At 26.0% G+C, this 12,843-nt stretch overlaps 1 protein-coding gene across 1 annotated transcript; it reads left to right on the top strand.

Annotated features, from left to right (window-relative positions):
• Positions 1 to 11,095: 11,095 nt before the first annotated feature.
• LOC130949892 (uncharacterized) lies at positions 11,096 to 12,154 on the top strand. Its single transcript, XM_057878497.1, has one exon. It carries the CDS (start codon positions 11,096 to 11,098, stop codon positions 12,152 to 12,154), a length of 1,059 nt encoding a protein of 352 aa, XP_057734480.1.
• The last annotated feature ends 689 nt before the right edge of the window (positions 12,155 to 12,843 follow it).

Here is a 12,843-nt window from a genome sequence, read left to right as displayed (position 1 = left end):
TGGGTTTAAATTTTGTAAATGGGAAAATGAATATGTTTTTTATCTATATACATATGATGAAGACTATTTTAGAAATAAAATAAAATTATTATGGGTTATTAGAATTTTTTATTTTTTGTTATTATTTAGTTATTAACTCAATTTTTTAGTTTAATAGTCCAACAATATATTTTATGTCATACTTTTAAATATTTATGATTAATTAATAGCCAAAAATAATAAACTCTAATAATCCTCTAGTATTTTTCATAACAAAATACATTAAATCTATCTTTCTCTAATTTCTTTTATTATATCAGTTAATACTTTTTATATTATTAAAAATATTATTTGGTTAAATCTCACTTTTTTTTATTTTACCGATATGATAAAGGATTTTTTTTTTTAAATCTCAAAACCAAAAATTTTATTTATAATCTATTATAATACTTGTGTAACACTTGAAATAATAATGATAATTTTAATGGTTAATAACATTAGACTAGTCTAATGACAACTTTGTTTTAATTAGACATATATATTCTAACTATTTTCTTAATTTAAACACTAATATATATATATATATATATATTATATTTCATCACAAAATCTAAATTAAACCACTATACCAGTCTAATGACAAAATTGCATTTCTATTTATCGAGGTTCATTTTTTTTTAAGAAAAGAAATCCATAATAGAGCATTGAACTAAGTCCTAATATAACTAAGCTAGCTGAACTAAAAGTCATTTATAAGCCATCAACGCTACAATAGTACAATCCACTAAGAAGAGGAACACAAAATTTTCCTGCAACATCTATGTACAACCGATAAAACAGGTCTATTACACACCATGTTCTAAATATTCTAAAAAGCACTTCAGTTATTTCCTCTAACATCTCAACCGTTTCTATTTTTTTTATTAATATCTGAATGGCTATTATTTATTGTATACAGGTGTACCAATCAAGTACACTGGTATATATAAAAATCTTCCTAAATATTATTGATTAATTACTGACTAAAATATGAAATTGTGTTGCCCTGTAACATTATCCATCAACAAATTTTATTGTATTGGACTTTCCAGTTGTTTAACAAAAAAAATAGTTTACATTAGTGACACCCATTACGCAAGATATATTAAAACTTTAGCCGTACAAAATTTATTAGTTTTCTCCCTAATTAGGCTGTCATTGCAGAATATAGACATAGTGATATTTAGGAAAGTACATTGTATAAATTGTAAGCCTAGTGTCTATAATTAAGTAGACCATTGAATTAAATTGTATGTTGCCCGTGTCAAGAAATAGTAAATCTCATCTTATTCACATAAATGCTTCTATTTAATTTAATAAGGGAAATTGATCATAAACCTTCTATTTAATTTAATAATACCATTATTTAAATAATTGAAGTCGTACTAACTTTAATTTTCATGTAATAAAAAAAATATAGATAGATAATAAAAATATTAAACAATGTAGATAATGAATATATCGAATGGTTATCTTGATATTAAATTTTAGATAGATAATTTAAGGAGGTAGAGTATTTTTATTTTTAAAAATATTAGTGATATTTTATTGGGCCAATTTTAAAATTCAATTATTTTTAGAAAATTTAGAATTTAAGATTATAATTTAGAATATAAAATTTAACTTTAATATTAATAAAATTATTTTTTTAACTTTAATTTTTAGAGAATTTAGGATTTACGATTATAATTTAGAATATAAAATTTAAATTTTAATATTAAAAATTAAAAAGAAAATTAACTCATATGTTTGAAAAAAATTGGTTCTCTAATTAAAATTATAATAATAAATTAATAATACAAGTATATATATTGTAAACAACTTAATTAGTTTAACCTAGAATGAATAAAAAAGAATGTGATCGAGACCTACCAAGGACTTTGAAGTTCCTAACTTTTAAGGTTTTTCCTAATTGAAGCTGTTTAAACCATAGGGTGGCTATCTATACTTTTAGTTACGTTTTTGGTTTCATTTGATTAATAATTATTGCCTCATTTAATAATAGTATTTATTTTCATAGGAGTTGAGACCTATATATATTATATTATATAGTACTAAATTAAAACATTAACAAAAGGACCTATGTGTAATAAGGGAACTTTGGGATTAGTAACAAATGGGTTGTGAATTTAATGCAATGGATATTACACAAATGAATAGGAACCAAGCAATGACCTAGATGTAACTTTTGTTGTATACTACTGTGCATTATTATTGCCATTTTCTCAGGTATGTATATATGCTTAAGCACAATGCAAAAGAGAAGATTTATTAACCATAACTAATAACTAATAAATGACGTATAAAATGTACACTAATAATGTCAGTTAGGCTAGGCTCCATACCCTAATAAGCTATGCTCTTATTAATTCAAAGTTCATTTATTAGCTGTCTTTTAATTATATATTGTCTAAAATATTTTAGATCAATGAAGTTCTTAATAAATAAATCTCTGGTCAATTTGACATGAAAACATCGTTTTATTTAAATAAATAAGAACGTATAAGCTTCTAATCAATTTAAAAAAAAGGGTAAAAAATTCAAATGAGCCAAGGGGAGCTCATTTTTACCCAAATCCGCCAAAACAAATTTTGATACATCAATCCACCAGAACACATTTTTATATAATTCGAATCAATAGGATTCGAATTAGCTTTGCACATAATTCGAATTGATTCAATTCGAATTATGACCAAATACTCTTCCCACGTAGTTCGAATCAATTAGATTCGAATTAGGCATGCAAGGTTCGAATTATATCAATTCGAATTACATGGAGTACGTGGCTTAGGGGAGTTCGAATTGAGTTGATTCGAATTACAAGTGAATTCCCTGTAAAAAGGAGTTCGAATTAAATTAAATTAAATTAATATTTAAATTGAATTCCCTATAAAATTCTAATAATTTTAATATTTAAATTAAATTTTAATTTAATTTTTAATATTTAAATTTTTTTTTCAATTTTAAATGAATTTAGTATTATTTCAAAGTTAAATGTGACATAATAACTAGTATATTTAAAATTAATATAATATTTAATTTTAGTACGTAAATAAAATTGATCTATTAATAATTATTAATATAAAAGTTCTTATTAATTATTTTAAATTAGATTTAATAGTAAAATAATATTAAATCTGTTTAAAATTTTTTAAAATTAAAATAGCCTATTTAAAATATTAAAAAATAAATTAAAAAATTATTTTAAATATTAAAAATTAAAATAATACTTTATCCTATAATGTATTATTTATACTCTCTATCTTTTTCCTATATTATTATTTTAATTTTTATATTTAATTTTTTTTTCAATTTTAAATGAATTAGTATTATTTCAAAGTAAATGTGACATAATAACTATATATTTAAAAATTAATATAATATTTAATTTTAGTACGTAAATAAAATTGATCTATTAAATTATATTAATAAAAGTTTTTTATTAATTATTTAAATTAGATTTAATAGTAAATAATATTAAATCTGTTTAAAAATTTTAAAATTAAAATAAGCTATTTAAAATATTAAAAAAATAATAAAAAAATAATTTAAATATTAAAAATTAAAATAATACTTTATAGGAAAGATAGAGAGTATAAATAATACATTATAGGATAAAGTATTTTTATTTTTAATATTTAAATTAATTTTTTAATTTTTGTTAATATTTAAATAGCCTATTTAATTTTAAAAAATTTTAAACAGATTTAATATTATTTTACTATTAAATCTAATTTAAATAATTAATAAAAACTTTTATATAATAATTATTAATAGATCAATTTTATTTACGTACTAAAATTAAATATTATATTAATTTTTAAATATACTAGTTATTATGATACATTTAACTTTGAAATAATACTAAATTCATTTAAAACTGAAAAAAAAATTTAAATATTAAAAATTAAAATAATACTTTATAGAAAAAAATAGAGAGTATAAATAATACATTATAGGATAAAGTATTATTTTAATTTTTAATATTTAAATTAATTTTTTAATTTATTTTTTAATAATTTAAATAGCCTATTTTAATTTTAAAAAATTTTAAACAGATTTAATATTATTTTACTATTAAATCTAATTTAAATAATTAATAAGAAACTTTTATATTAATAATTATTAATAGATCAATTTTATTTACGTACTAAAATTAAATATTATATTAATTTTTAAATATACTAGTTATTATGTCACATTTAAATTTAAAATAATACTAAATTTATTTAAAATTGAAAAAAAATTAAATATTAAAAATTAAATTAAAATTTAATTTAAATATTAAAATTATTAGAATTTTACAGGAAATTCAATTTAAATATTAATTTAATTTAATTTAATTCGAACTCTTTTTTATAGGGAATTCACTTGTAATTCGAATCAATTCGATTCGAACTCCCCTAAGCCACGTACTCCATGTAATTCGAATTGATATAATTCGAACCTTGCATGCCTAATTCGAATCTAATTGATTCGAACTACGTGAGAAGAGTATTTGGTTATAATTCGAATTGAATCAATTCGAATTATGTGCAAAGCTGATTCGAATCCTATTGATTCGAATTATATAAAAATGTGTTCTGGTGGATTGATGTATCAAAATTTGTTTTGGCGGATTTGGGTAAAAATGAGCTCCTCTTGGCTTATTTGGGTTTTTTACCCTAAAAAAAATGTTAGAGAGTTAGTAACTTTTATGATTTGTAATTATTAAATAGTCATTAATAATAATTTTTATAGTATAAAATTTTATTCAATAATTAAGAATTATTTACTTTTTTTTTGCTAATTATATACTAGTCATAATTTAATAAAATTATGAGCAATGCTAGGGGGCCAGCAATTTTTGTGATTGTTAGCCATCAACTAGCCATCAATGATGATTTGATGGTGTGAGATTGATATGAGATTTCATCCAATGGCTCACCTTCCCCTGCTGGTTACATGCTGGCCAAAATTCAATAAAACTGCTGGCCCCCTAGACTTTTCCTAAAATTATTGATCCCTTGACTTTTTTCAAAAACTTTTTTTAATTTTAATTTAGAAAGAAATCGATCTCTATTCATTTTATATTAATATTTAATGTTCAACTCGGCATGTTAATGCGACACATTAATAACTTTAGTTAAGATAATGGTGATACTAATAAAAAGGTCATATTAAATCTGGACCAAACTAAACTTTTTTTTTTGGTTAAAAATCGTATTGTTGTTTGGAAAAAAAAAACAAAATTTGAATTGATACTTCACCCTATTCAAAATAATACAATATATAATTAGGAACATGGTGATGAAGTTGGAATTGGAAGGCTTAGGTTCAAGGGAGTTGAACTACAAATAAACTTTGTTGGCCAAATTGTGGTTTTGGCAGTGAATAGTCAAAAGGATTCTGTAAGTGAACATAATTATAACCTCTTTTTCCCCATCATTTTCTACAGAGCTGTGTTCAGCCACCACCGAACTGTGGGGTTTAATTTGAATGAATGAGGGATAAAAAAGGGGATAATTTAATTTTATGTATATGTTTGGACCACTGCTTTTGTTATATAAATCATGAAAGAGCTAAATATAATGTAATGTCATATGCATGCTTTATTGCATGCTCGTGCAATATTAATTATGGGAACAAAAATTGTCCTCAATCAGCTGCTACTTTAGATAAGATCAATAATGTACTATATAATATAACAAGTGCTTTTCATATATACCATCTAATTTTCGTTATTAATGTTTATGCAAAAAGCCTAAAAGCCCTTTCGTCCTTCACCCCTCTCACACTCTTCTAGCCCTAGTTGTTATATTTGCTAACCTCAATCAAAGTGTTAATAATAATAATTTATCTTGGACTAGCTAGACACATTATGAATATTGGTATTATGATTTTTTTTTCCTTCCATAAAATTAAACTAACTAGTCCAAAATATTTGCGAATTTCCAGCTTTATATCACATCACTAATTTAAGAGGGAATTGGTATCTCTCTTGTCCTTATCTTATCCATAATTGTCTTATATGTGAGGGGTGGGGTACTATGGTAATTAGCTTTAATCATAATTCATAAAATTTTGCAACATAAAAGTGAAGTGGTTTACAAACCAAGAGGCATTAATTAGCTTGGAGAAGTACTATTTTATCACTAGTTACAAAAATGAAAAAACGAAATTGTGGATAACAATCACACACATTTTTATATTTCAGATACCGAACACACTGGTGGATGGGCATGGCTAATTTAATAATTTTCCGCAAATGATTGAGATAACTTTAACATCTATTAAAAATCATTGAAACCCAAGATTGAGGTGCTCCTAATCTAAATTTCCATCACCTAATTAAAAATTTGGACAATACCATGGTGAAGAGTAAAGTTTTGATAAAAAATTAAAATTACTTTTTAATAAAAAATTTTATTCTTGACTCAATTTTATTATTCACCAAAAGAATTTTTAAAACATTCAATTCGTCCGGTACACTTTTCTTCTCAATATTTTTACTTTGGTATCCAAATTAAAATAAAAAATTAAATTATAAACAAAATAAAATCTCTATAGTTTGAAATCGTATCTTTTTTTAATTCCCATAAAACTATATAATAATTGAGCTAATTATATATCTCTAATTAAAAATCAGAGTTTGTTCAATTGCTTTCAATTATTCAAGACATAAATTAATACTATGTATGTTGATTTTTTCAATACTCAAATGACACCTCACAACAATTGATCTTTGAAGTGAAAATAATCAACCTTGTCTAGAAACTTCGTTCAAGGTCAATTTAATGTTGTATATATAATTGACATAACCACCCCACATGAAATAGACTAATAACATGATAAAGATAAGTGAACCAATTTCATAAGGTGAAATATATGGTAAAGATGTTGTTTTAAAGATGTGCTATGTGGCAAAATCTGAACCACTCATTCAAAAGCCACACTTTTAATTTAAAACTGTTGCCTTTTACAAAGAAAAACGTCACCTAATGGAAAAAACTAGTAAATTAGAAGATTTAAGAGAAGAAATAATTAATCTATCGAAATTAATAGATCAAAAACTTATGATTTTAACTAATGTAAATTGTAATGACACTGAATTTTTAAAATCAATACAAAATGATTTTTCTCAAAATCTTAATTTTACTTTAAGTTTTATTGAAGGTCTTCAAAAACCTGAAAAAACTTATATTTCACATGGAGTTTCTAAAAAATGTTTTCATGGAGACGAGTATCCCCATCTTCATCATACTTTTAATCCACAATTAAATTCTATAATAGACATGCTTGAAGAAATATTAGTTTCTTTAAAATTTCAGAAAAATAAAGAAAAAGAAGAACCTAATATGATAGATAAAATTGAACAGATTCTTGATAAACATTTCCAAAAAGAAATTCCTAAAAAAGAAGAAGTCCAAAATAAAATCGATACAACAAATCTAAAGATTAGACCACCTCTAAAACTATGAATATTGATGAAAAATTAGAAGAAGTCACAATGCTTTTTAAACAATTAAAAATGGCTCAAGAAGACAATTTTATGGAAAAAGGTTTTCAGATTAAAGAAGAACCAGATTTTTTTGAAAGAGAAGAATATGTTTTAGACTATTCAAGTGATGAAGAACCAGTACATCCAGTACAAGTTAAAGACGAAGCTGGAACATCTGGGAATAATAATAATCAAACCCAATTTAAATGGGAAACAGGTTTTGAAAATTATGCTTTCAAAAAAGGTTTTATAAGCAAAAATTCAAAATATACTAAAATACCATCTAAATATGTTCCTAGAATTCAAGAACTAGAAGGGGAAAGAATGCTTGATCTAGATTGCAAAAAGAACGAAAAAGAAATTTTCGAAGATTGGGTGAACTCTTTTCTATTAGAAGCTTATACAAACCCAAAACTAAATGAATTATCTGAAAGGGATATCTGGAATTTCATAGGATTTCACACAAAAGGAATTATAAGAAATTATATGTTATCAGTAGATAATAAAATAATAAAAGAATTAGCTGAAAAAACAACAGCTTATGATAAAATAGCACACATAATGATGGTTCTATACAAAGAATTCTTTGGAAAAAATGTCATAAATCATAGAAATGAAATTTCTGAACAAGAGTATTTAGAGGCAAAAAATCATTTGGCTAATATTCAGATTTTCGATCTTTGTTACATAGAATCCTATATTTGTGAATATAGAATATATTATTATAAATTAAAAGAAGAAGATAAAAATCATTATCTTAACATGTATATCACAAAACTTCCATATCCTGTTAATGAAATTATTATGGGAAGGTTTATAAGAGAAATAAATAATAAAACAATTGAAAATAATTTTGGTGGAGCAACATTTGCTATAAGAGAGGAAATAAAAGAACGCTGTATGCAAGAAGCTACTCAGAAAAGATTTAATAATATAATTAGAATTTGTTGTCAAGATAATGAAGAAATTCCTCAAAAATATGGTTCTAATAAAAACATTCGGAAATACCATCCTTATAAAAATATACAAAGAAAAAGAAAATATCACTTTAGAAAAAGAAAATATTATCCAAATTGGAGAAAAAAGAGATATTTTAGGGAAAGAAGTATCAATAAAAAACAAAAGAACTATTGCCCAAATAAAAAAGAAAACTGTAAATGTTGGTACTGTCAAGAAGAAGGACATTATGCAAATGAATGTCCAAAAAAGAAGGATAAAAAAGGCCTAACTAAACAACTAGAAGTTGCAAAAACTTGTTTTATGGAACCTCTAGAAGAATCTGATGATGAACTAAAATATATTTTTGAATATGTCTCAGAAACAGACTCAGAGACAAGCTCAGGAACTGAGTAATAGTGCTACGTTTATTACTGTAAAAATTGCAGAAAAATTTATTAATGCCTTCATAGACACAGGGGCAACAAAATGTTTTGCAAGTTCAAATATAAAATTTAACTGGAAAAAGTTAGAAAATCCACTAAGAATTAGAATAGCCGATAAATCTATACACAAAATTAATTTTAAAGCAGAAATGATTGAAGTCTTCATTCAAAATTACAGATTCATTATTCCATCTATATATAAATTAGAATCTGGAATAGATTTAATTATAGGAAATAATTTCCTAAAACTATACCACCCTTTTATCCAAGAATTAACATATATAGTTCTAAAAGCCCCATATGATTCCTCTCTAAATCAAAAGGCAAAATTAATAAAAATTCCAACTACTACTATAAACGAAATTTTAAAATTCAAAATATTTTCAATTTTAGAAGAATGTTATTTGAACTTATATTTCCAAATAAAAACTCCAAAAAATGACCTCGAAATTAAAATAGAAGAACTTTTAAATGAAGTTTGTGCCGAGAATCCTCTGGATATTAAAAATACAAATAAAGAATTAGTAAGTATTAAATTAAAAGATCCTTCAAAAGAAATAAATGTTCAAAATAGAATCCCTTATTCAGCAAGAGATAAGGAAGAATTTTCAATAGAATGTAGAGATCTTTTGGAAAAAGGAATTATAAGATTAAGTAAAAGCCCTCATGCGGCCCCAGCCTTCTATGTTGAAAACAATAACGAAATTAAAAGAGGAAAACGAAGAATGGTTATTAATTATAAAAAGATGAATGAAGCAACCATAGGTGATGCTCATAAGCTCCCAAGAAAGGATTCCATTCTAGAAAAAATCAAAGGAGCAACTTGGTTTTCATCGCTCGATGCGAAATCAGGATATTGGCAACTTCGTTTAGACGAAGAAACAAAGAAATTAACTGCTTTTACTTGTCCAACAAAAGAATCAACAGGAGTATTACTCTACGAATGGAATGTCCTACCATTTGGACTAAAACAAGCTCCAGGTATTTATCAAAGATTTATGGAAGAAAATTTAAAAGATTTAAATGATTTTGTTCTAGTTTACATTGATGATATACTAATTTATACAAAACAAGATAAAGAAGATCATCTTCAAAAATTACTAATTGTCTTAGAAAGATGTAAAGAAAAAGGGTTAGTCCTTAGTAAAAAGAAAGCTAAGTTAGCAAAACAAGAAATAGAATTTCTTGGATTAATTCTATCTACTGAAGGGAAGTTAAAACTTCAACCAAATGTATTAGAAAAAGTAGATTTATTTCCTGATAAGATGGAAGATAGAAAACAATTACAAAGATTTTTAGGATGCATAAATTACATTTCTGATCAAGGATTTTTAAAGAATATAACAGATTATACTAAAAACTTATTTTCAAAAATAAGTATAAAAAAGATTTGGAAATGGGAAGAAAAAGATAGCCTGCAGATTCAAAAAATTAAAGAACTCTGTAAAAATCTTCCAGAACTGTATATTCCAAAAGAAGATGACTATTTAGTAGTAGAAACAGATGCTTCAGACAAGACCTGGTCAGGCTGTCTAAAAGCTAAAAAAGCTGAAAAAAGCTTGAACAAAGAAAAAGAATCACTAGATTCTAAACATTCCTCAAAGGAATTACTATGCAGATATATTTCTGGAACATTTACACCAACGGAACAGAGGTATACTACCCATGAAAAAGAAACTCTAGCAGCAATAAAAACTATTAAGAAATGGAGAATTGATCTACTTCCAAAGGAATTTACATTACGAACGGACTCAAGTTATTTAACAGGTTTTATTAGATATAATTTACAATCTGATTATAATCAGGGTCGTCTGGTAAGATGGCAAATGTTCTTATTACAATATCCGATAAAAATCGAGTACATTAAAGGAAATAAAAATATTATTGCAGATACATTGACTAGAGAATGGAGTTCATTGTCAACACAATGAATCAAGAAATCCAGAAGCTTGAACAAGAGCTTAAAAAGTGCAATCACTGTCAGCAGCTACGAGCTCAAATTCAATCCATAAAGAAGGCCATGGAAGCCATGAAAGCAACCCAACAGGCAACATTACCTGCTTCTATACCAATGTTAACAACACCATCAGAGTTCAGCCAGCTAAGCGTGGTGGACCAACCAAAAATTGAAAAAATTTCTGAAAATAAAACTTTGGCAGAAATAATTAAAAAATCAACTCAGGACAAAAAATACTATGTCATCTATAATGGCCCAATGAAAGGAGTCTACGACGATTGGGCTAAAGCAGCCCCATTCACCCATCAGCCCAAAACTATTCACAAAGGAGGATTCTTGACAATAGAAGAAGCAAAAGAATCCCTCAGAGAATATGAAGTGCTACACCCAGAGCAAATTTTAAAAAGAGCAGAAAAAGCTCCAGTCCAAATCCAAAGGACAGCCCAAGCCCAAAGAACTGGACTAATGAAAAATATTCCTACAAGGGCCGAAATAAATGACAAGAAAAGGGTCTGCAGATCAAACTGTAGAGAAACCCTTAATCTGGTTCTAAACTGGACTCTGGATAAAAGAGCAATATTGGGATATTATCCCATTAACAAAGAACAGCTAACAAAGCTGGTAATCTTCCCAGAGGCTTCACCCTCTGATACATATCAGTTTTTCCAATACGGATTAATTGATACAATCCTAATTTTTGACAATTTAAATATCATTAAAGAATTTCCTACAGGTTTTATAGATGCAGTGAAAAAATTTAAAAATATGATTGATGCAAGAGAGCCAAGGGATATATCCCTAAAATTTACAAGTAGTCAGCCAATCTTCAATGAAGAAGGAGAATGTTTGATCCCAGCATTTCAAGTAGTTTTCATGTCAGTCTTCCCAGGAGATTTTCAACCAATAGAACAAGTTCAAGATCTATCAATTTATAGCGACGAAGGAAGATTGGCCAGCACATTGGCAAGAGTCTTCGAGAGAGCCCAAAAAATAAACAAAGAATCCAGAACAAGAATAAACTACAAAAGCAGAAACACTCTAATTGTTTCTAGTAAGAAAAACCAAATTGAATCAAGAGAAATGAGACTTCTAGTAGATTTTGAATCAGCTTTTTACAATTTTTCTGGATTACTAGAAAAGCTTCCTGACGGGATAAGAAGGAATCTATGCCATTTACTAAAAGACAAAGAAGACCATAGGTGCCAGCTGTGCACCTCAGAAATGTCTGAAGAAAGCAACAATGCTGAAGACCCCACCCACGTGGAAAAAGAAGTGGATGAAACATCTGAGTCATCCATCAACATTATTGTTGAATGATGTAAGAGCTTACGTCACAAGGCACCAATAATGTAGTTGGTGCGAATTATTGCTCAATGACGTAAGCAATGACGTCATAAGAAGGGTAAGGATGGGATTTGTCCATCAAACCCAACCATTATAAATAGAATGCTAAGTCATTTGATAGAGCATCAGAAATCAGAAAGCAGGAAGCTTAGAGTACTCACAGGCCAGGAGGGCGAAGAGGAAGTAGCTGAGGCGATTCTGGAGTCTGATCCATTAGAAAAATAATTCTAAGAAATTCCCCTCTGGAATTAATTTGTAAATCTTCCCTCTGGAGAACAAAACACATATTGTAAAATAGCAGTAAATAAAGAAGTTTATTCTCCAGAAAGGTACATCTTTATCCCAATCTTTTTAAGTTATGAATTATTTAGAAGATATAGAAATAACTGAAGAATCTGATTACTATAAGCTAACTGCTTTACTTGATAATGAAAAACAAGTCATTTTAAAAACGGAATTAGATCTTAAACCTAACGATAATTTTAATAAACAAAATCCTCTAAAAGAAATCTTTAATAGAAAAAATATAATATATTATGGAAAAATTCAGATTGAAACTCCAATAAAAATACAATCCGCAAATGGAGAACTTGAAATAGCCCTGATAAATGAACAAGATGTAAATAAACAAATTGGAAAAATTAAAGATCAACAAAAAAGAT

This window comes from Arachis stenosperma, chromosome 9 (assembly GCF_014773155.1).
Source record: "Arachis stenosperma cultivar V10309 chromosome 9, arast.V10309.gnm1.PFL2, whole genome shotgun sequence".
NCBI classification, from domain to species: domain Eukaryota; kingdom Viridiplantae; phylum Streptophyta; class Magnoliopsida; order Fabales; family Fabaceae; genus Arachis; species Arachis stenosperma.
Note: the sequence above shows the minus strand (reverse complement) of the source record. Positions and strands in the feature narration are given on the sequence as shown.

Bases quoted from the DNA above. Each gene is read 5' to 3' on its own strand.
- LOC130949892 (XM_057878497.1), top strand. From the start codon at position 11,096: ATGAAAGGAGTCTACGACGATTGGGCTAAAGCAGCCCCATTCACCCAT.